The sequence below is a fragment of the Protopterus annectens genome, chromosome 12.part0 (genome assembly GCF_019279795.1).
Source record: "Protopterus annectens isolate FY-2018-M chromosome 12.part0, PAN1.0, whole genome shotgun sequence".
Taxonomy (NCBI): Eukaryota; Metazoa; Chordata; order Ceratodontiformes; family Protopteridae; genus Protopterus; species Protopterus annectens.
Window position 1 is genome coordinate 1,283,997,818 of NC_056746.1, and position 25,151 is coordinate 1,284,022,968.

At 43.0% G+C, this 25,151-nt stretch overlaps 1 protein-coding gene across 1 annotated transcript in view; it reads left to right on the forward strand.

Moving 5' to 3' along the window:
* Positions 1-25,151, forward strand: part of TPX2 (TPX2 microtubule nucleation factor) — a gene marked incomplete in the record, with an annotated part of 1,896,622 nt that overhangs the window by 1,443,152 nt on the left and 428,319 nt on the right. Inside the window, 1 exon segment of the mRNA XM_044089016.1 lies at positions 10,161-10,299. Within this exon segment, the coding sequence (XP_043944951.1) occupies positions 10,161-10,299 (139 nt within the window).

A 25,151-nucleotide genomic window follows, 5' to 3' on the forward strand; every position in this document is an offset into this window, starting at 1 on the left:
GATTGGAAAACACGCTGGCAGACAAATTAAGCAGAAATATGACAGATCCACACAAATGGAAGTTACATCCTCAGGTGTTTACAGAAATAACCCAAGTGTGGGGGAGGCCAGACATAGATCTTTTTGCCTCCCACAGGAATCATCAATTGGAAAAGTTTTGTTCGAGGACCTTCCATCCAAAGGCCTGGAGAGTGGACGCCCTTTCATTCAGTTGGACAGCATGGACAGTTTACGCATTCCCACCTCTGCCTCTTCTGCCAAAGGTGCTTTTGAAAGCAAGAGCAGACAGACTGAAGATGATACTGATTGCTCCAGATTGGCCAAGGCAACACTGGTACCCACTGCTGAGTAGCCTAACACATACTCCTCCCTGGTCCCTGCCTCTAATGCCTCTTCTGCTGACTCAACACAGCTACAAAACTCTTCACAGTCAGCTGAAAACACTCAATCTCGCAGCATGGAAAATTCCTTAACACCACAACAGACCCTGCTCTCCAAGGAGGTGCAGGATGTCATTTTGGAGGCCAGAAGGCCATCTACTAGAAAAGCTTACTCCGCAAAATGGAAGCGGTTTTGCTCATGGAATGAGAAAAAAGGCCAGGACCCTAGCAAACTGGACTTGCCACAGGTATTACAGTATCTAGCTGAGCTACTGAACAGTGGACTTTCATTTTCTTCCATAAAAATCCATGCCTCAGCCATTTCTGCAGAATTCAACACAGATCCTCCTTTATTTTCTCATCCACTCTTACGACAGTTCCTCAGGGGGGCTAAGAATATAAGACCACCAAGGAAACAACCAATACCAGCTTGGGATCTTAATTACATACTAGAAAAATTAACATTGCCTCCTTTTGAACCAGCTGCCTCAACAGATTTGCAATATTTGTCCTGGAAAACTGCCTTCCTTCTGGCAGTCACTTCAGCAAGAAGGGTTTCAGAACTGTAGGCTCTCATGGCAGTGCAGCCTTTCATTATATTTCATCAGGACAGGGTGGCCCTCAGGACCAATCCATCTTTTATGCCTAAGGTGGTATCCAGGGTAGCTCTTAAACAGACCATACACCTTCCAACATTTTACTCAAATCCTTAGAACAAAGGGGAGCTGATTCTGCATTCATTGGACATCCATAGGCAGCCAAGATTCTACTTAAATAGGACCAAATCTCTAAGAAAGTCAGAACAACTCTTTGTGTCCTATGCTGTAGGGTCAGAGGGGAAGGCTATATCAAAGCAGACTATTTCAAAGTGGATATGCCACTGCATTCATTTTTGTTATTCCTATCATGGTAAATCTGTTCTACAGGTATCAGATCACATTCCACCAGGGCTGCCTCTACTTCAGCAGCTTTCCTCAGTGGGGTTCCTACCAAAGATATTTTGGAGGCAGCTACTTGGAGTTCTGTTCATACCTTCACAAAGAATTACCATTTACCTCTCTTCTCCAAATCAAGGGCAGGCTTTGCCACTGCAATTTTGCAGGGCATCCGCTCAATGCAGTTCCTCTTAGTACATCCTCCCATCCATAGCTTTGGGATTCTACCCAAATGTAATTACTGCAGCTGTATGCACAATGAACATAGTACAGTTGTGTACCTACCATAAATGTAGATGAAAGTGTGTTCACTGCTGCAGTACAGGTTACCCATCCTCCTTCCCCACTTTCTATACATTTTCTTTCCTACACTATACTCAAAATGCCTCACTGGTGTATATCCTTCTATGAAGGTAGTTTGTTTCTTGCAGTTATACATTTACTGGATTATTTTGCATTGCTTATATATATATATATATATATATATATATATATATATATATATATATATATATATATATATATATATACACACACACACACACACACACACACACACACACACACACACACACACACACACTTTTTTATTTAATTATTTATTTTCTTCCTTTTGGGGAGCACCTGACATCTGGGGCAAGAAAGACTGAAGAACATGGCGTTGGCTGCATGTTATATACTCTGGCCTAATGACCTGGCGTTATGAAGAGGAGACAACGACACAGGACCCAAGACTTTGGAATTCAGGCCGACATGATGATGGCAGAAAACCCAAATGTGATTACTGCAGCTGTATTAGCACTCAAACATCTACATTTATGGTAGGTACAAAACTGTACTTTTGGCTCTGCTGTGTTATGGAATATCCTTCCATGAGGGCCTCCCAGGTGTTTGGTAGCTGGAGATTCTGTCCCACAGGTTGAAGAGCAAATTAAGACAACTTCAGATAAAGAAGTTATGTACTCACCATAACGTTCCATCTGAGTTCATTTGTCTTAAACCGTTACTCCCTCCTTCTCCCTTACCTTATATGGGCTGTGTGGTAGTCTGGCTGGAAAAGACATGGCCCTTTCTTTGGCATAAATGGTCATTCCTTATGATACTATCTGGATTATTGTACCAAGTGATAATATATAGTCAGTTTGGGTTTCTGTGGTGGGCAGCAAACTCTATCTGAAGGGAGGAAGGAGATGTGGCATTATAGGTAGGGGAGGAGCTTGGAGCTCTGATCCAATGCTGGAGAAATGCAGCAGAGGCTGATCCATCCAGGATCTATATCCTGTAGGTTGAAGACAAATGAACAACGCCGATGGAACGTTATGGTGAGTACATGACTTCTTACATCCATCAGAAGAACAACAGATACTGTGCAGGTCATCCCGTGATTAAACACTGCAAATGCTGGGCAAGGTACCTGTCGACAGACAACTGGTTCCGAAGCCCATATTGTGCTGAGGACAAGAGCAGTGTTTCCTTGACTCTCTACACGTGAATGTGTGCATTTGCATTAACAGACTAGAAGCCACACATATGGTCACAGATCTCTAAGACTGCAACCACTCCCAAAAGCAAGACCAGAACAGACCTCCACCATCTTGTACCAGTTTGATCTGAGAAGACCCTCCTCTCTCTGCCTTTCGTAAGACCTTACGAAGTTGGGCTTTTTCTGCAGGAGTCTGCACCCTTCATTGCATGCATTCGTATCTGGTGTTTGTAGTTTTTAAAACAAGAAAAAAAACGTTATCTTCCCCCAAAGAATCCAACTGTTCTTGTCCATGTAAGCCAGTTTGTCATCTGTTTCAAGATATTCTCCCTTCATAGTTGAGTCTGACCCTGAGGTTGTTATCCTTTGTATCCCTGACAGAATTCTTATTTGGAGGTAACGTCAGTTGAGTGAAGGGATTACTTCATGTAGGAGATTAAGGATTACCTGTCCAGAAACAGTTTTGCCATTGCCAAAATCCTTGGATTCCTCTAGTGATTTGAAGCCTTGAATGGTGCATTTAACAGTACACCTTTTGGAAGTGCTTACAACCCATCATCCCAGGAAGTCTCCCCATTTTTATGGGGTTGTGTATTTCTGCTATTACATCTACAAGAATTTTATGACTGATCCCACTGTTGTGCCAGTGGACTCCAGCAGAGGGTCTACTGGGGGCTCTCAATAATCCCATTTCCAGTGACCGGGGAAGTAAAATGCCTGATTGCTTTGGTAAGGATGTCTACACCACTGCCACCCTGGCTTTTAGGGCTTTAACCTGTATTTTTGAAAATACCAGGGACTTTCCTGTCCCAGCTGAAGGATAAGGTGGAGAGATACAGGACAAAAGTCCTGAGGAGAGTGCTAGACTTAAAATGGTTGCTAATGTGGAAGGCAAGGTTTTCTAACAAGTGTGCATACAATGCAGTGGAACTGTCTTGTAGGGCAGCAGCAGTGGGTTCTTTTAAGAAATGGGACATGCCTTCTTGGGGCCCAGTTCCTGTCAGATCATGGAAAAGCACAGCTCCTTAATGTCTCCTCTAGGAAATGAGATGCTTTTAGGCCCCCTGCTAAACATGGTAATAAGCTAGCAGAAAATGGGAAGCTTATGCTGTCTGCGAGACAGCTGCTTCATTTTCCTGCCAAGCCTGGTAGAAATTAACCTACCAAGAGTTGGCCTTTCCACTGAAGAATAGACAGAGGTAAGCAGCCAAAAGGGGGAGAAAGGCCTGTTGAAAAATGGTAGCCTTATCAGAAGGGGAAGTCTGGATTCCTCAAGGCTGAGACTCTACAGTGAAACTGATATGATTCAATCTTCTCTCCTCCCTCTCATGAAAATTCTGCCAAACACATCTTGCCGAAAGATGCTAGTACCCAGTGTTCATCACTGGATTACCCTTGCAGTAGCCTATGGTATGAGAGACTGCCAAGGGGAAAAATAGCAAAGTTTTTTTGGGATTCCTGAAGTACCCAAAGAAAAAAAACATCTAATCAATAAAAAACTGACACCCAGCCAACATGCTCAGGCCCCTATGCCTAAAAAACAAATGATAAAAATGGCTGAACTAATAACTCTAATCAGGGGTAGTCGACCCCCCCCCCCCCCAAAGAGGTCTAGGGCTCAGCTTGATTATGAATCTTCTGATCAGGATTTTGTTTCTTCTGCCTCTTCTGATGACCTGATTACCTACTTATGAGGATTTTGATGCAAAGGATTCCATTCCCTCTTTTTCCCCTCCTGAGGATTTTTCTTTTGGGGGAGACCTTGCATACTTTAAGGGAGCATTTTCACTGGGAAAGCCAGGACTAAAAAGAGCCTTAGCAATTTCCTTCTACCTCAGCATAGGCCTTTGGCTATACCCCCTGTATTAGACATTGTTTTCTCTGAATCCAGTTTGGCTCCTGATTCCCTGCCTCCTGCTCATAGTAAATCTGACTGATACTACAGGGTTCCGGAGTCCCACAAGTTCCTTTTCAAAAATCCTGTTGCTGATCCAGAGACACTTTCTCAGGGGCCCAAGGGCATTAAGGCTTCTACTGCTAAAAATCCTACCCCTTCTGATAGAGACTCCAGGGCGCTGGATAGATGGGGGGAAAAGGTCCATACTTAAGGAACCTTGGCAATCAGAGCTTTAAACTGCCAATTTCATATGTTAAAATATCAGCAACATGTCATTGGACTGATTTAAAGAGAAAATGATGTTGATTCCTGACTGTGTGGAAAATAAAAATTTACAGGCTTAATACATTGTGCTGAACAAGTTGGAAAACTTTGCCATGTGGTTTTGATTCTTTAGAGTCCTCTTGCAGGGCTGCTGTTACTGGGTCTGTGCTTAGAAGGCATGCCTGGCTTAAGGAGCAGTCTTTGCCTGTTCATGTTGAAGCTAAATTGTTGGATGCTCCTTTAAATCAGGACCACCTGTTTGGTAACAAGGCTGAAGAAGTTCTTAAAAAGATGGAAGATGAAGCTAAATCTATGCAAACTGTTAGATTGCTTACATGTGCAACCTCTTAGATTTAGTAGGCACCGGCCTACTAAGAATTGGTCCTTTCCAGCCCCTTCCAGGTCTTAAGCCAAACCCAGACACAGCAAAAATCCCAGGTTTCAGTTCCAGGGGACTCCCAGAACATAGTAGTGGAGGGCCTCTACTTCCAAATCTGGGAATAACAAGACACCCCTTTTGGTAAACAGTCTCAATGACTTTTACATTTTTCATGCACTTACCTTCTGATCACCCCTTTGGGGGGGAAAGATTGCTGTTCATGCAAAGAACTGGGAACTCCATAACCCAGGACAAATGGGTTTTAAATATAGTGTCCCAGGGATACAGATTTCATTTCCACACATTGCCAACACCAAATGGATGGCCGGACCTGCCCCCCAAATCGGTGGGCAGAGGCTCAAAAACAAGTACTTTCTCTTAAGCATGGGCGTTATTCAACTGGTACCAGAAGAGGAAAAGGGACAAGGTTTCTACTCAAGACTTTTCCTAATACCCAGAAAAGACAAATCATGGCGTCCAATCCTGGACCTGTCTACTCTAAGCACCTTTCTAGAAATTCCAAAATTGAAGATGCTGACTCTTCACCAATTACTTCCTATGCTAGGCAAAGACGCCTGGTTGGCAACACTAGATTTAAAAGAAGCATACTTGCACATCCCAATCAGGGAATCTTGCAGAAGATACCTACGCTTCAAAGCAGACTACACGTATTATCTGTTCTCTGCACTGCCCTTTGGCTTGTCTACTGCGCCCAGGATATTCACAAAGTTCCTGGCTGCAGTTATTGCATTTTTCAGGCAAAGAAGTATTCAAATATACCTATACCTGGACGATTGTCTAATTCAGGCAGAAAGCCAGGGCATACTTTTGAATAGTCTGGCGTTTGTAAAAAGGGTTCTAACTTGTCTGGGGTACACTATAAATGAAAAGAAGTCACATCTGGTACCTTGTCAACAAATTACATTCCAGGGAGCAAGCCTGAGTACAACTTCCCAGATGGCTTACCTCACGCCAGAAAAGCAAATTCATTTGATAGCATGTTTTTTGTGGCCACTTGTTTGAAATAGGTTATCTGCCAGACAAATACTGCAAGCCTTGGGGTTCATGGCCTCCTGCATTCTTCTAATTCCATATGCAAGACTGCATATGAGGAAACTACAGTGGTATCTAAAAAGCCTATGGAGTCAACATTCTCACAGCCTAGAAACATAATGATCCCTATCATATCTTGCCTACGGCTTGAGTTCCTCTGGTGGACAGAGGCCTGCCATCAAAACAAGGGACCACCATTCACACTACCCCCTGCCGCCCAAACCCTAACAGATGCATCAGACTATGCATGGGGGGCTCACCTGGCAGGAAAGTGCATTCAGAGCAAATGGACCCCAAGTCAAATGCACTTACATATCAATCAAAAAGAAATGTTAGCTGTACAGAATTCTCTGACAGCCTTCAAGGACTACATTCTTCCAGGACAACTAATGGTAAAGACAGACAACACCATAAACAAGCAGGGGAGTACACATTCCTACCCCCTCTGCAGACTAGCCATGGAATTGTGGAACACAGCCTTGAGCTATCAAGTGCCACCTTACAAGCTCAGTTCCTGCCATGAAAATTAAATACACTGGCAGACAGACTAAGCAGAAACCTCATGGACCCACACGAGTGGAAACTGGAACTAAGGATTTTCAACACGTTGACAAGAGAATGGGGGAGTCTAGACATAGACCTATTTGCCTCCCCCCAGAACTTCCAGTTGGACAAGTTTTGCACAAGGACTTCCCACAAACAAGCTTGGAAAGTGGATGCTCTGTCCTTCAGCTGGAACCCCCCCACCCCCACCCCCGCTGCCTCTGCTCTTTGAAGTTCTACTAAAATTCAAACAGGACAAACAAAGGATGGTTTTGATTGCTCCAGACTGGCCATGCCAACACTGATATGCCCTCCTGCGCAGTGTCGCAGTTATCTCCATGGCACCTGCCTCAGACCCCTTCCCTGCTGTCTCAGCAGGAGAACCAGATTCCGCACCCTCAGCTTCATACATTGAACCTTGCAGTCTGGTTAATTAAACTCACCCTTATCCCTCAGCAAACCTGTGATGGTTGTCATCTTAGAGGCAAGGAGGCCTAGTACTAGAAAATCTTCATGCTGAAAAATGGAAAAGATTCTGTGCCTGGAACCAGTCTCAAGGATGAGCACAGCAGCACCCAATTTACCTTAGGTTTTGCAATACTTAACTGAGATGCTTCACAAGGGCCTGTCTTTTTTTTCTCCATTAAAATCCATGCCTCAGCCATTTCAGCTCATTATAACACAGAACCCTCCCCTCTTCTCTCATCCTCTGCTCAAGCAGTACCTCAGAGGAGCTTAAAATTTGAGACCACCCTGGAGAGCTCCAACCCCTGCCTGGGACCTTAACTTTGTATGGGAGAAACCCACTCTACCTCCTTTTGAGCCAGCTGCTACTGCAGACTTAAAATTTCTTTCTTGGAAAACAGCTTTCCTTTTAGCAATCACTTCAGCTAGAAGGATATCTGAATTACAAGCCCTTATGGCAGTGGAGCCTTATCACCTTTCATGCGGACAGGGCGTCACTCAGGACCAGTCCATCCTTCATGCCCAAGATGGTATCCAGTGTGGCTCTTAATCAGTCCATTCATTTGCCAACCTTTCCCAATCCACAGAACAAAGGAGAATGGATTCTAGATTCCTTGGCTGTGCAGACAGACTTGGATTCTACTGGGACAGGACTAAACCTGGAAGAAAATCTGAACTGCTAGTAGCATTTGCTGCAGGAGGGGGGCTATTTCAAAACAAACCATTTCTAAATGGATAAGCCATTGCATTCATTTCTGCTATAAGCACCATGGAAAACCTATCCCCCATGGGATCCGATCTCACTCCACCAGGCCTGAATCTACTTCTGCAGCCTTTCTCAGAGGTGTTCCTACCAGGGACATGCTAGAAGCTGCTACCTGGAGTTCTGTACATATTTTCACCAAGCATTATCATTTGCCAATTTTCTCTAAATCTAGAGCTGGCTTTGCCACTGCTGTCTTGCAGGGCCTTATAGCTGGCTCTAATTCTTTATAAACTCTTCCTCCCAACCATAGCTTTGGGAATCTACCCAAATGTAATGACTGCAACAGTGAAACACAAAGAACATAGTACAGTTGTACATAGATGTTAGAGTGTATTCACTGTTGCAGTCCTGGTTACCCTCCCTCCAGCCCCTTAACTTATTCTGACTATATCTCTACTTTCCTTTACTATGCTTAAAAGCCTTTTTCCTGTATTTGCTTTTTGTTGGAGGTATACCTTTGTGTTTTTGTTTTTGCTCCCCATTAGGGTGGCACCTGAAATCTAGGACAAAAAAAACGTAATGGCGTCTGCTGCATGTTTTATACCCCTGACGATCTGACGTCATGGAAGAAGGGTTAGCAACTGACACAGGACCCAAGACTGTTAATCAGGCCGACTGAGGGCAACCTGCAAGCAGATTAGCCAAATGCAACAGTGAATACACTCAAACATCTACATTTATGGTAAGTGTACACAGCTGTACTGTCTGTCAGAGGCTTGAATTTTCTGAAACTCGGTGAGTTTTTGAAAACTCTATCTTCAAAAAACAAAAATATACCTTTTCTTGTTTTTGCAGGGGGGCACGCCCCTCTGCACCCACCACACCTCCTACATGTTAAATATACCTTCTCCAAGATCGTACTACAGTGGGGGAAAAAGGGTAAATTCCCCAATCTTCACTGTATGTACCCCAATCTCCATTAAAAAGCTTCAAGTTTTCGGAAAATCTGTCCTATGATCTCGACCGTATCAATTTGTGTGCGTTGTATACACACATGTGTGTTTGCGTTGTATACACACACACGTGCGTTTATTTGCGTTGCATACACACGTATGTGCGTTTGTTTGCGTTGCATACACACGTATGTGCGTTTGTTTGCGTTGCATACACACGTATGTGCGTTTGCGTTGCATACACACGTATGTGCGTTTGTATACACTGCATGTATGCGTTTGCGTGTATGCACACTTATGTGCGTTTGCGTTGTATACACACGTATGCGTTTGCGTTGTATGCACACGTATGTGCGTTTGCGTTGTATGCACACGTATGTGCGTTTGCGTTGTATGCACACGTATGTGCGTTTGCGTTGTATGCACACGTATGTGCGTTTGCGTTGTATGCACACGTATGTGCGTTTGCGTTGTATGCTGCGTAATGCGTTTGCGTATAATGTGCGTTTGCGTTGTATGCACTGCGTATGTGCGTTTGCGTTGTATGCACCGTGCGTTATGCGTTGTATACACTGCGTATGCGGCGCAATATGCGTTATGCGTTGTATGCAATACGTTATGCAATAGTTTGCGTTGCATACACACGTATGTGCGTTTGCGTTAATAATACTGCTGCGTATGTGCGTTTGCGTTGTATGCACACGTATGTGCGTTTGCGTTGTATGCACACGTATGTGCGTTTGCTTGCGTTGTATGCACATGCCTGTGTGTTGTATACACACGTGCGCGCTGCGCACGCATTGCTCTGTGCAGTCTTTGCTATATGGTTTCTTTCTCAGTCAGGCAAGTATTTGCTTATGATACTTGGTTTTGTAGGAGTCTAACCTTTAGAATCTGTTCAGTTTTGGATGATTAGGGAAGACTGAAGTTGGACCACAGATTACTTTTTTGCTGTGATTTCTTTAATTCGTTTGTTTTTTAGTTTTGCAGTGTCTGAATGCTTTTAACAATTATGGAAAGTGCTGATCTGTTTTTTTTGAGCAGCTTAAGCCATCTGCATCTATTCTGTAGTCTTAAATTTTTCTCTAATTTTACTTCCCAGGACCTTCACCTGTTAAACCTATGAAGAATAGAATTACAATACCAAAAACTCCAGCACTCGAGACATTAAAGCGATCTCGCCCAGTAACTTGCAAAAGTGCTGCTGAATTAGAAGAGGAGGAACTTGAGAAGATAAAACAGTAGGTGTTCTACTGTTGCATTTTTTTTTTCCCTGGAGGGGTTGTATAGATGCAGGTATGCAATTCATATGTAAATATAGATGAATAAATTGTATGGACATATAATATATATATATATAGATATATATATATAGATATATATATATATATATATATATAGATATATATAATACATATATACATATATAGATATATATATATATATATATATATATATATATATATATCTATATATATAGATATATATATATATATATATATATATATATATATAATAGATATATATATATATAGATATATATATATATATATCTATATATATATATATATATAGATATATATATATATATATATATATATAGATATATGTATATAGATATAGATATATGTATATAGATATAGATATATGTATATAGATATATATAGAGAGAGAGATGTGTAATATATTTATATAATCTCACTTTTAAATGGGAAGGTTTAGTGCAATAGACAAGTTAAGAATGACTATCTTTGCTTCAGCAGACTGAGTTGGTAGTTATTAAAACTACCAGTGTACTCTGAACACCTGGTGTTTTATCTACCTGTCTATGAATGTATGGATGACATCCCCTTTTCTCATATGGAGGTAGCATGAGGCTGGGAAGTTCTGCATAGTTGAATTCTATGCTAAATCGTGTTTTGCTCAATCTGTCAGACAGAGGAAACTACTACTGAATATAGCCTTGCAAGGAGTGCCAGGGTTAAATTTCACCCACAAATTATTGATGCTTTATTTTGCGACTCTTGTACAGTTCTGGTCTCTCCCATTTAAAGATGGGGACTATGGAAAATGCTTTACTTTTTTGAATTTGGATCCCTTTTAAAAATTCCACCGCTTTGTAGATTCTTGATCACAGAGCTACTATATTTTAGAGCCTTTTTTTGGTTGTAGAAATATTGGGAGATGTCCACACTTTCACCAATCTTTTAAATATGTCATAGTTTGATTTCTGTTAAGTAATGGATCCTCTTCAGATGTCTTAATTTGTATTTAGAAAGTGCACAGTGTGTGGCCACAAGTTGTCTCCAGCTGATGGCAACACTCTGTGTTGCTTGTTTGGGGGTTCCCTGTCTTTCTACTGCCTGCACTATTTGTGCAGGGTTTAACCACAGGGTCCTGAAAAATCGGAGGGCTAAGTTAGTCTTGAAGGGACTTCTCCCTGCTACAGAGGTGGCGGCCACCACTTCAGCTACAGTCATGGCTGTGACTGATGCTTCTAGTACACTTTCTTCCCCTCCCTCCTAGGTCGGGACTTGACTTCCTGCTAAGAGGTCTGTGGATAGGGAGCACAGGAAAGAAAGACTCACACAAATGATGTCCAGACCTAGCACTCCTCTGCTCCGCTCGCCCAGATTCTTGCTAGAGGAGACTAGACCTTTTTCTAGGGCCTCTGTACATACACTCCTGGTTAGTGTCGGTGGCCTTGTTGTGCTCCACCAGAAGCTTGATTGAGGCAGACATGGACAAAATGATGGGAAGGTTGATTTGTACCCAGATTCAGATGGGAGTGTCTTGCCAGTCCCCCCCCCCCCTTCTCTCTGGAGGAGGAAGCTCTCTTCCCTTTTTCGCCCCAATAACGTCTTTTCCAATCTGACCCCTGGTAGCCGAGTTTATAGATCCGACAGGTTCGGAGTTGGGGTTTGAGGTCGGCACCAATGGTACCAGGTACCTCTATGGCGGCAGTTACCTTGAGCGTGTCTGACCCGACTAGTTCGGACCCGAGCGGCTCTTGGAGACTAAGCCTGGGCATCAGATCAGAGGGATTTGGATTTTATGCATTAGCACCGACTTTGTCTGGTCAAGGGTCTCTCCATGGTATCTCAGCTCTGGGGGGCTCTGCTCCAATCCCCCTGTCTCATCCGGGGAGAGCAGCTTCTTTATTATCTTCCTAGGAGGCTCGCTCTCCCTCTGCTTTCTATGTGGTGGAACGGAATGTTTTGTGTTTCACTCTTGCCGTCTTCACACTTGGGTTATTCTGCCAGAGGTAGCCCAAATCAGTCGGCCCAAATACCAGAGTTTTAGTATTTCTGCATCGATTGCTGTCGCTCCAGGACTGACGTCATGTCATCAGTAGTATAAAAACAGGCAGCCGACGCCATTACATCAGCCTTTCTTGCCAAGGAGCCCGAAGCCAAAGCAGTTCGCACGAGTGCCGGTTGGCCAATACCTGAGTTTTCGTTTCCGAAATTAAAGTTGGTCTTCTAAAGCTAAGTACCCCATTGGGTATCCTTTTTTCTTGCTCTGTCAGAAAAAGTTAATTGTCTCGCCTGTGGAAAGAAAATACCATGCCAAGATTTCCATTCTTACTATGTCACTTGTTTAGGCCCAGACCACGACGTCCCTCGCTGTAGGTTTTGTGCTTTGTTCAGTGCCAGAACTATGTCATCAGGCCCTTATCGTAGCTAAATACTTTCGCTCTCTATCTCCCTATTCCAAAATTCCTTCGGTAAGCCATCTGACTACTGATCTTCCGAAAAAAACATAAGGATAAAGACAGACCACACCGGTCCAAAACTTCTGACGACGCTTTTGTTGAGCTATTTGCCAGTTCGCCAGTACTCAGTGAGGCGCTTGCGCAGCCCCTGATGCCCACTTCTGTGTATTTGCAGGCCACTGCCGAGACCTGGTCAGAGTCCGGTATGGCGCGTGACTCATGTTCTTCGTGTTTCACTGTTGCAGTCATCAAATTTGGGTCATCTGCTTACAGTAGTCCTCAGTCGGCCTGATTCTCAAAGTCTTGGGTCCTGCATCGGTTGCTGTCTCATCTTCCGTGACGTCCGGTAGTCAGGGCTATGAAGCATGCAGCCGATGCCATTACACCAATCTTTCTTGCCATACGGTGCCCGAAGCAGAAGCAGTTCGTAAGTGCCGGTCGTCCAACTCCTGAAATTTTCATTTTTGAGTTTCAGAACCGAAGTCTTCAACTAAAGCTAAGTACCCCATTGGGGAAACTTTTTCTTGTTCTAAACCGATAACAGTAAGAGTCCAATAATTGTATTTCTTGTGGAAAGCAAATACCTCATAAAGATTCAGTCGTACTGTATTCCTTGTCTAGGCCCTGACCACGATGTCCCTCGCTGTCTGTTATGTGCCTTATTTACGCCACAAACTATTCACCGTCGGTACATTTTCACTTCTACATATTTTAGTACTAGATTCTGTTATCCAGATATGTGTTTAGTAAGCCACCAGACTGCCGACTTTCCAAAAAAACGCAAAGATAGACAGAGGCCGCCTAGGTCCAAAGCTGCCGATGACGCTTCTAAGCTAGCCGCCCGTTTGCCGGTACACAGTGAGGCACTTTTGCAGCCCCTGATGCCCGCCGCTTCAGATTCACAGGCCTCTACTGAGACCCATTCAGAGTCCGGTATGCCGTGAGATGCTTCAACTGTGGAACCTGCGGATGTCTCTACCTTGGATGAGTCCGGAGCCGCTGTGCAGGCACTGGCTTCTGAGAATGTGTTCAGGCCTACTGACTTGCATATTAAACTGATGCCATCTTCTTTTTCCAGGCCTAAAACTTGAACCATGCCTAGGAAACAGACGTCCAGACCGCATGGTCAGGCCTCTATGCCTAAAAAACAAAGAATGGCTGAAGACCTTATTACTTTAAGCCAACCTTCCCCCTCTGAGACCTAGGACTGAATTTGCTTATGATACTTCTGACCAGGATTCTGAAATTTGTCTCCTCGGATGACCAGGATTCACCCTTGTCTACCTATGAGGATTCTGATGCAGAGGACTCTATTCCCTCCATGTTTTTCGTGTTTCACTGTTGCAGTTATTATATTTGGGTAATCTGCTAGCAGGTTGCTCTGTCGGCCTCATTAACAAAGTCTTGGTCCTGCTTCGGTTGCTGTCCCTTCTTCCATGACGTCAGGGCTATAAAACATGCAGCTGACGCCATTACATCAGTCTTTCTTGCCGTGCAGTGCCCGAAGCAGAAGCAGTTCACAAGTGCCGGTTGGCCGACTCCTGAAATTTTAATTTTTCGGTTTCAGAACTGAAGTCTTTAACTAAAAGCTAAGTACCCCGTTGGGGAAACATTTTCTTGCTCCTTACCGATGTCAGTACAAGTTAATAATTGCATTACTTGTGAGAAGCAAATACTTCATAAGGATTTTCATTTGTACTGTATTCCTTACCTAGGCCCTGACCACAACGCGCCTTGCTGTCTGTTTTGTGCTAAATTTAATCAACGCATGATTAAACGTCTGTATACTTTTGCTTCTAAATATTTAACTATCCAGAAATGTCCTCTGTTAGCAATCTGACTACCGGAATACCTAAAAAACGCAAAGGGAAAGGCTATTTCAAAGCAGACCATTTCCAAATGGATAAGCTATTGTATTTGTTTCTGCTCTATGCACCATGGTAAACCTATCCCCAAGGGGATCAGGTCTCATTCCACCAGGGCTGCTTCTACTTCTACAGCCTTTCTCAGAGGGGTTCCTACCAGAGACATACTAGAAGCTGCTACCTGGAGCTCAGTTTGTACGTTCACCAAACATTATAATTTCCTCTAAATCCAGAGCTGGCTTTGCCACTGCTGTCCTGCAGGACCTTATAGCTGCTCCTAATGCTGTATAAATCCATCCTCCCAACCATAGCTTTGGGATTCTACCCAAATGTAATGATTGCAACAGTGAAACATGAAGAACATAGTACAGCTGTGTACACTTACCATAAATGTAGATGTTAAGTGTATTCACTTTTGCAGTCCGGGTTACTCGCTCTCCAGTCCCCTGTTTTTCTCTTACTATACCTCTCTCTTCTTTTACTATGCTTAAAAGCCTTTGTGGATGTATTTGCTTTTGTTTGGAGGTATATATTTTGTGCATTACATTATATACTTGTGTGTATATATATTTTATTGCTCCCCATTTGGAGGGCACCTGACATCTGGGGCAGGAAAAACTGATGTAATGGCGTCTGCTGCATATTTTACACCCCTGACTACCTGACATCATGGAAGAAGGGACAGCAACTGACGCAGGACCCAAGACTTTGTTAATCAGGCCGACTGAGGGCAACCTGCCAGCAGATTACCCAAATGTAATGACTGCAACAGTGAATACACTATAACATCTACATTTATGGTAAGTGTACACAACTGTGCTTTTTCCCCCATAGGATTTTTCTTTTGGTGAAACCTTGCATACTCTTAGGGAGCATTTTCACTGGGAAAGCCAGGATTACTCTGATTCTAAAAAGAGGCTTAGAGATTTCCTACTCCTGCCCCAATACAGGCGTTTAGCTATCCCTCCTGTGCTGGACATTGTTGACTATGCCTTTTCGGAATCTAGCTTGGCCCCTGACTCTTTACCTCCTACTCCCAGAAAACCTGTTAGATATTACAGGGTTCCTGATTCTCACAAGTATCTTTTTAAAAACCTTACTGCGGATCCTGAGACCATTTCACAGGGACCCAGGGGCATTAAGGCTACTACTGCCAAAAATCCTACCCCCTCTGATAGAGATTCCAGGGCCCTGTATAGATGGGGTAAGAAGGTATACACCTCTGCACCCTTGGCCATCAGGGCCTTAAATTGCCAACTTCATATGTTAAAGTATCAGAAGCCTATCATTGGATTGCTTAAACAGAAAGTTTCCTGATTGTGCTGAAAATAAAGATTTACAGGATTTGATGCATTCTGCTGAACAGGTTGGAAAACATACTTTGCAATGTGGTTTTGATTCACTATAGGCATCTTGCAGGGCTGCTGTCACTGGGTCTGTACTTAGAAGGCATGCTTAACTTAAGGACCAGTCTTTGCCAGATCATGTTAAAATTTAATTGCTGGATGCTCCCTTAAATCAGGACCGCCTGTTTGGCGACAAAGCAGAAGAAGGTCTTAAAAAGATGGAGGAAAAAGCTAAATCTATGCAAACTGATAAAGATTTCTTACAAGTGCATCCTCCTAGATTTAGTAGGCATTGGTCCTTTCCTTCCTCTTTCAGGCCTTCTAAGTTCAAACCCAGAGCCAACAGAACACCCAGGCTTCAGTCCCAGGGTACGCAAAGGACTAAGCAGTGGGGGGCTCCCACCTCCAAAGCTGGAAGTAGTAAAACTTCCCCCTTTGGTAAGCCGTCTCAATGACTTAACTTTAAAAATTCCAAGCACTTCTCAACTCACTGCTTCTTTAGGGGGAAAGATTGCTTTGCAAACAAAGAAAATGGGAACTCACTACCCAGGACAAATAGGTTTTAAACATAGTTTCCCAAGGATACAGATTTCACTTCAATGCGTTACCAACCCCAAACGGTTGGCCAGATCTACCCCCAAATCAGTGGGCAGAGGCTCAAAAGCAAGTACTATCAAGATTAAAGGCTATTCAGACTGTACCAGAAGAAAAAAGGGACAAGATTTCTACTAAAGACTTTTCCTAGTACCCAGAAAAGACAACTCATGGCATCCTATCCTGGACCTGTTTATCCTAAACACCTTTTTGGTGATTCCAAAATTCAAGATGCTAACTCTTCACCAGTTGCTTCCCATGATGGGCAGAGATGTCTGGTTGACAACACTGGATTTAAAGGAAGCCTACCTGCACATCCCAATCAGGGAATCTTGCAAAAAATACCTACGCTTCAAAACAGGCTACATGCATGCACGATCAGTTCTCTGCACTGCCCTTTGGCTTATCTACTGTGCCCAGGGTATTCACAAAGTGCCTAGCTCCAGTCATTGCATTTTGCAGGCAAAGAAATATTCAAATATTCCCATACCTGGACGATTGTCTAATTCAGGCAGAAAGCCAGGACATACTTTTGAATCATCTGTCATTTGTACAAAAGGTGTTGACTTGTGGGGAGTACACCATAAACGAAAAGAAATCACAGCTGTTACCCCATCAACAAATTATATTCCTGGGAGCAAGGTTGAACACAACTTCCCAGATGGCTTTCCTCACGCCAGAGAAGCAAGTTCGTTTGACAGCTTACTTCAAACTAATGGCCACAAAAACCCTGCTATCTGCAAGGCAAATACTGTGCAAGCCTTGTGGTTCATGGCCTCGTACATTCTATTAATTCCATATACAAGACTGCATATGAGGAAACTACAATGGTATCCAAAAAGCCTATGGTGTCCACATTCTCAGGATCTAGAAGCAATGATTCCCATCATGCCTTGCCTATGGTTAGAATTCCTTTGGTGGGGCAGAGGCCTGCCACCAAAACAATGGACTACCATTCACTCTACCCCCTGCTGCCCAAACCCTAACAACAAACACTTCAGACTATGTATGGGGGGCTCGCTTGGCAGGTAAGTGCATTCAGGGCAAATGGAACCCAAGTCAAACGCACCTGCATATCAATCAAAAACAAATGTTAGCTGTACAGAATGTTCTGACAGCCTTCAAGGACCACATTCTTCCAGGACAATTAATCAACGAACAGTGCTCCAGTCCACCAAGAACACAAGCCCAGAAGTTCCTTAACGTGTTTTTCTTCCCCAATAACAATCCTGACAGTTCTAATACTGAGGGCCAACAGCCTTTAAGGCGAAGTAATAGAAATAAGGAGAGACAGGGAAACAATAAGGATGGAAATATTGTTGTACCTTCGGCTAGTAATAACCCAGGCCCTTCTAGAAACTCAAACTCTGATAATGCTTTTTTAGTGTACAGCAACAACAAACCCCGTCAGAGGGGGAACAGGAATTGGAAGCATTGAACTCGCCTGAAAGGGCGGTTATCAACAGTCTACCTATTATTTTGTCTAATGCAAATGGCGATTTTAAGATCTATAACTTTTCTGCTCTTTCATTAGAGCCAGAGCTTGTTGAGCTTTTAGCATTGGGCAATACTTTTGTTCCATCTTGTAGATGTGATGTTGCTAGGGTGTTGTTGGACCTAAAATGCTATGTTAGGAAACTAAATTTAAAACTACTATTCAATGATAACACAGGCGATGTCAACTTGAAATTAAAATTGCCTAGTGTATTCAATCCACCTTTACATGTAGCCTTAAAAATGTTTGAATGTGCTTGCGAGTTAGACATCAGGCACATGGATAAGTTTTCTAAGTTAAAGTCTAATACTTTTAACATCTCAAAAGAACAATTGTCAGCTTTAAACAAATTACGGTCTTCTGCAGTTAGGATTATCAAACCTGACAAAGGGGGTGGGCTAGCCATTTTTGAACAAACTGACTATGTGGAAAGAATGTACAAAGTCCTTGACTCCCCGGCTTGTGAAGCTTCTTCTTTAAATGAAATGAACATTTGTTCTAGTAGAATCAGGGGTTATTTCAGGGACCTGTTCATAAGTGGTAGAATTGACATGGACACTTTTAAATACATTGATATTGTCAACTCTAAAACGCCTGTCATGTTTGGTATACCCAAAGTCCACAAAAATTTGGCCAGCCCCCCAATGAGAGCATTAATAGATGGCAGATCATCTATTTCATACCCTTGCTCTAAGTATACTGACTTTTTGCTTTCTAAGTATGTAAAACTTATCCCGAGCATTTGCAAAGACTCCTGGTCATTTCTTTCTAACTTGAAGGGGGTTACAATAGAAGAGACTACAAACTTTCTTACCATCGACATAGTCTATCTATATACATCTATCCCCCACCAGGAAGCGATTGAATGAGTTGAACTCCTTCTACTTGAATTGGGTGCCCCTAAGAATGACATTAATAATGTTACTGAGCTATTAGATATCATCTTGTCTTCAAATTTCTTTGTATTTGATAACTAAGTCTTCGTCCAGAAACAGGGTGTAGCTATGGGCTCACCCTGTGCTGCGGCTTTGGCCAATTTATTTATGGCCTGTTGGGAAAGGCACTTTGTATTCAACAACAAAGATTGGAAAGATAAGCTTTTCTTTTACACACGTTTCTTAGATGACGTGTTTATTTTATTTAATGGTGACTCTTTAATGGCTCATTCTTTTGTTGAGTACTTGAACTCAACAACAACCTTTCTAAAATTCACTTACCGATTTGAGACTGACTCAATTGACTATCTTGATGTCAGTTTATCAAGGCTTCTAATGTCTGATCAGCTTAAAGCAGTCATTTTTAGAAAGGCCACTTATGTGAATTCTTTCCTTCATTTCACTAGCTCTCACCCACTAAAACAAAAAAGAGCCATCGTGAAAGGCCAATTGGTGAGGGCGGCAAGAATGTGTAGTGAAGTGTGACTTCTTGTCTGAAGTGACAAGCCTGAAGGAGTATTTTTTACATCGTGGCTACCCATTGGGGTTAGTGGACGATCTTAACGAGGTGTCCATTAAGAGAAGGGAAGGTTTATATGAACCTCTCCTTCCAGTGTCACCCATAGTTGAAGTGGTTTCTGAGCATACAGCTAGTGACATTCCATCTACGTCAGTCTCCTGTGTTATAAATTCTGTTACTGAAAATCCATCACAGGAACTTGGGTGTAGTTTTGTCATGACATATAATATTAATTCTGATGCTATTTTGAGTATTTTAACTAAGAATTGGTATTTCATTTCTACACACACACTGTTGTCTGACAAACTAGGGGACAAACCCCGTGTTGTTTTCAGGAGAGGGAGGAATATGAAGGACTTATTACAATGCACTCCCTCAGGTGACTCCTTTAATAGGATTAAGGGGTCATTTCCTTGTGGTTTTTGCAACTGGTGCAATCTGATTAAGGCAGGTAGTTCATTTGTAGTTTCAGATAGGAAACATTTTATTAAGTATAGGATTTGTTGCGACACTAAATCTATAATCTACCTAGCTTTTTGTACATGCTGCCCTGCTTTCTACGTCGGTAAGACGGATAGAAAGTTCAAGGAGCGCATTTACCAACACCATTATGCAATTAAAAATAACAAATGTGAAAATGCATTGGCCAAGCATGTATTTAACAACCCGGGCCATGCATTTATGTTTATGGGTATCGACCATGTGGCTCCTTCTATTAGGGGTGGCCCTACTTCTATCATACTTGAAATACGTGAACTGTTGTGGCAGTTAAAACTAGATTCTTTTAACACACCGGGGCTAAATGAAAGCTGTAATATTGCCCCAGTGTTAAAATATAAAGCATATCTTAGATGATATTCAGTTTTTAAAAAAACTTCTCTTACTGAATATACAACTATTTGGTTTTTTAGTATCTAGTGCTGCCAGTGCTGCTTATTATATATAACCTATGGTATAAGTCATCTTGTATATTTGGTATATTTACACCCTGTTCTTTATGAATTATTGACACTCATTTTAACTAGTTAGTTAGGTCCATTTAAAGATAGCATTACATGTTTGTCTTTATTTGATACATTACTATTATATTGCTATTTTTGTTTTAGATTATTTGCACATGTTTCATTTTGCTTAATGTGCATAGCATATGTTTTGATTTGAAAAGCTCTTGTTTTTTGTATTCTAAATGCTCTTTTAAGGTGTAAATGTAATAGTAGGTGTGGTTACGGAGTCTGTCTTTTCTAATTAAGTAATTAGTAACTCCTATATAAAAAGGGAGGTATTTTTTGTGTTTTTTAAAAAAATCCTCTGAAGAAGCTACACTGTGTTTGTGGCAAATGCTGCTTTTGCTTGTGCAAATAATAAAAAACGCGTTAAGGAACTTCTGGGCTTGTGTTCTTGGTGGACTGGAGCACTGTTCGTTGGTTTGTTTCTTGTTTTCTGGATATTCCAGGACAATTAATGGTAAAGACTGACAACACCACTGTTGCGTGGTACATAAACAAGCAGGAGGGGGGGTACCCATTCCTACCCCCTCTGCAGACTAGCCATGGCTCTGTGGAACAGCCTTGAGCTATCATGTGCACCTACAGGCTCTTTCTTACCAGGAAAGCTTAATACACTGGCAGACGAACTAAGCAGAAATCACATGGACCCACACAAGTGGAAACTGGAACCAAAGACATTCAACATGTTGATAAACAAATGGGGGAGCCCAGATATAGACCTGTTTGCCTCCCCCCGAACTACCAGTTGGACAAATTTTGCACAAGGACTCCCCACAAACAAGCTTGGAAAGTGGATGTCCTGTCCTTCACCTGGAAAAATCCATCAGTTTATGCCTTTCCTCCTCTGCCTCTCCTCTCCAGGGTACTACTAAAGATCAAACAGGACAAACCAAGGACGATTCTGATTGCACCAGACTGGCCACGCCAACACTGGAACCCCTTCTTACGCAGTGTCACTGCTGGCACCATGGCACCTGCCTCAGACCCCTATCCTGCTGACCCAGCAGGAAGACCAGATTCTGCACCCTCAGCTTCAAACCCTGGAACCAAACTCGGGCAATGGGCACAGCAAAGGCCAATTTACCTCAGATTCGTCAATACTTAACTGAGATGCTTCACAAGAGCCTTTCCTTTTCCTCCAAAATTCATGCCTCAGCCATTTCAGCTCATTATAACACAGAACCACCCATCTTCTCTCATCTGCTCAAGCAGTTCCTCAGAGGGGCTAAAAGCTTAAGACCACCCAGGAGAGCCCCAACTCCAGCCTGGGACCTTAACTTTGTATTGGAAAAACTCACTCTACCTCCTTTTGAGCCAGTTGCAAGTGCAGAGTTAAAATTCCTTTCTTGGAAAACAGCCTTCCTTTTAGCCATCACTTCAGCAGGAAGGGTGTCTGAATTACAGACACTCGTGGCAGTGGAGCCTTTCATCATCTTTCATGCGGACAGGGTGTCCCTCAGGACCAGTCCCTCCATGCCCAAGGTAGTATCCAGTGTGGCTCCATCAGTCCATTCATTTGCCAACCTTCTTTTCTAATCCACAGAATAAAGGGGAACGGATACTGCACTCCTTAGATGTGCACAGACAACTTAGATTTTACTTAGACAGGACTAAACCTCTCAGGAAATCTGAACAGCTGCTGGTGGCATTTGCTGCAGGGGCAGAGAGGAAGGCCATTTCGAAGCAAACCATTTCTAATTGGATAGGCCATTGCATTAATTTCTGCTGTAAGCACCATGGAAAACCTATCCCACAGGGGGTAAGACCACATTCAACCAGGGTTGCATCTACCTCTACAGCCTTTCTCAGAGGCGTCCTTACCAGAGACATCCTAGACTCTGCTACCTGGAGTTCTGTACATACTGTCACCAAACATTACCATTTGCCAATTTTCTCTAAATCCAGAGCTGGTTTTGCCACTGCAGTCTTGCAAGGACTCATAGCTGGTCCTAATGCTATCTAAATTCCTCCTGCCATCCTTGGCTTTGGGAATCTACCCAAATATGATGACTGCAGCAGTGAAACACTAAGAACATAGTACAGTTATGTACACTTACCATAAATGTAGATGTTTTCACTGTTGCAGTCATTACACTTGGGTTATCCTGCTGGCAGGCTACCCGCAGTCAGCCTGAATTCCAAAGTCCTGGTCCGACATCTTTTGCTGTCACTTCTTCCCTGACGTCAGTGAACCAGGGGTGTATAAGATGCAGCCGACTCAGTTTTCTTCAGTCTTTCTTGCCGTGCGGTGCCTGAAGCAAAAGCAGTTCGCAAGTGTTGGTCGGCAGACTCCTGAGATTTTCTAAATTGACCGAAGTCTTCAATAAAGGTAAGTACCCCGTTGGGGAAACGTTTTTCTTGCTCCAGACCGATGTCAGTAAAAGTTAACAATTGTATTTCTTTTGGGATGCAAATACCTCAAGGATTTTTACTCATACTGTATTCCTTGCCTAGGCCCTGACCACGACGTTGCTAGTTGTTGGTTTTTTGCTAGATTCAACCAACGCACTATTAAGCGTCTGTTTTATTTTGCTTTACATTATTTTGGCCAAAGGTTTAACTACATAATGCTGTCGGAACAACAGACGACCGGAATTCATAAAAAACGCAAAGACAAAAGAAAGACAGGCATCCGAGGTCCAAAACAGACTATGAAGCCTCTTCTAGGCCAGTCACCGGTTCTCGGTGAGGTGCTTTCGCAGCCCCTGGCACCAGCTACCTCAGAGCCACAGGCCGCCTCCGACTCCCACGTGGAGACAACTAGGCCTCTGGAAACTCAAGGTATTGGGCCTACGGAAACTATTCCCTCAGATGGGTCCGGAGCCGCTGAGCAGGCATCGGCTTCTGAGGGTGTTTTCAGACCTTTATAGCTAACTATCAAGTCCACTTCAGCAGCCAAGGCAAAGTCTTAAACACCATTAAATACAAAGAAACAAGTACAGCATTCTCCTGGACTGTCATCCATGCCAAAGAAACAGATGCTTAAAATGGCAGAGGACCTCATTACTTTGATCAGGGGTTCCCATCCCCCTCCTGATAAAAGGCCTAGGCATGGCACTGATTATGACTCCTCTGACAAGTTTTCTATTTCCTCCGATTCTTCTTCACTACAGGGATATTCTCTTCCTCCCTATGAGGACTCTGATGCTGAAGAATCTATCCCTTCAGCCTCTCCTCCTGAGGATTACTCTTTTGGGGAAACCTTGCACACCATGAGGGAGCATTTCCATTGGGAGAGCCAGGATTATTCAGAATCCAAGAAAAGGCTCAGAGACTTTTTTTTATTGCCTCAGCACAGGCCCCTTGCTATCCCCCCTGTGCTAGATATTGTTGATGTTTTTTCTGAATCCAGTTTGTCTCCCGATTCTTTACCCTCTGCGCCAGTCAAGCCAGATAGGTACTACAGGGTCCCAGACTCTCATAAATTTCTTTATAAAAACCTTGCTGTTGACCCAGAAACAATTTCTCTGGGTCCCAAAGGAGTCGAGGCTTCCACTGCAAAAAACCCTGTTCCCTCTGATAGGGATTCTAGAGCACTGGATAGACGGGGGGAAAAAAGTTTACAGTTCTGCTACTTTAGCTGTAAGAGCTTTAAACTGCCAGTTTCACATCCTTAAATACCAACAATGCCTAATGTCTTTGCTAAAACAGAAAATGCTTACGAGCTCAGAATGTCCTGACAATAAGGAAATGCAGGATTTATTGCATGCAGCTGAAGTGTCAAAGCATAGTCTGCAATGTGGTTTTGATTCATTAGAGGCTTCTTGCAGAGCCGCAGTTACAGGTTCTGTCATTCGAAGGCATGCTTGGTTAAATGAACAAAGTTTACCTGATCATGTTAAAGCAAAATTATTGGATGCTCCACTACAGCATGATACTTTGGTGTTAAGGCAGAAGAGGTGTTAAAGAAAATGGAGGATAAAGCAAAATCTATGCAGACAGTAAAGGATTTCTTACAGGTTCAGCCACCTAGATTTAGCAGAAACTGGCCTACTAAAAATTGGTCCTTTCCAGTGTCAGACAGGCCACAAAGAGGCAGATACAGACGCCCAAGAGGCAGGTCTCAGCCCCAAAGCTCATACAGACCTAGACAATGGGGTGCTTCAAAATTGGCGCATGATCACCCGGGACAAATGGGTGCTGAATATTGTTTCTCAGGGTTACAGGTTCCACTTTCACACCCTTCCAAGGTCAAAAGGTATGCCAGACCTGCCACAAAATCAATGGGCAGAGGCACAAAAACAAATTTCCGCTCTCATGGACATGAGAGCTATTCAAAAAGTACCACAGCAAAAACAGGGACAAGGATTTTACTCGAGACTTTTCTTGGTACCCAGAAAGGACAAATCCTGGAGACCAATACTGGACCTGTCAATTCTAAATACTTGCCTGGATGTTCCAAAATTCAAAATGTTGACACTGCAGCAACTTCTACTCATGCTGGGCAAGAAGGCTTGGCTAGTTACTTTGGACATCAAGGAGGCATACCTACATGTCCCAATCAGACAATCTTGCAGAAGATACCTCAGATTCATAGCAGGCTGAATGCATTACCAATTCTCTGCACTGCCCTTTGGCTTATCTACTGCACCAGGGTCTTTACCACATTCTACTTT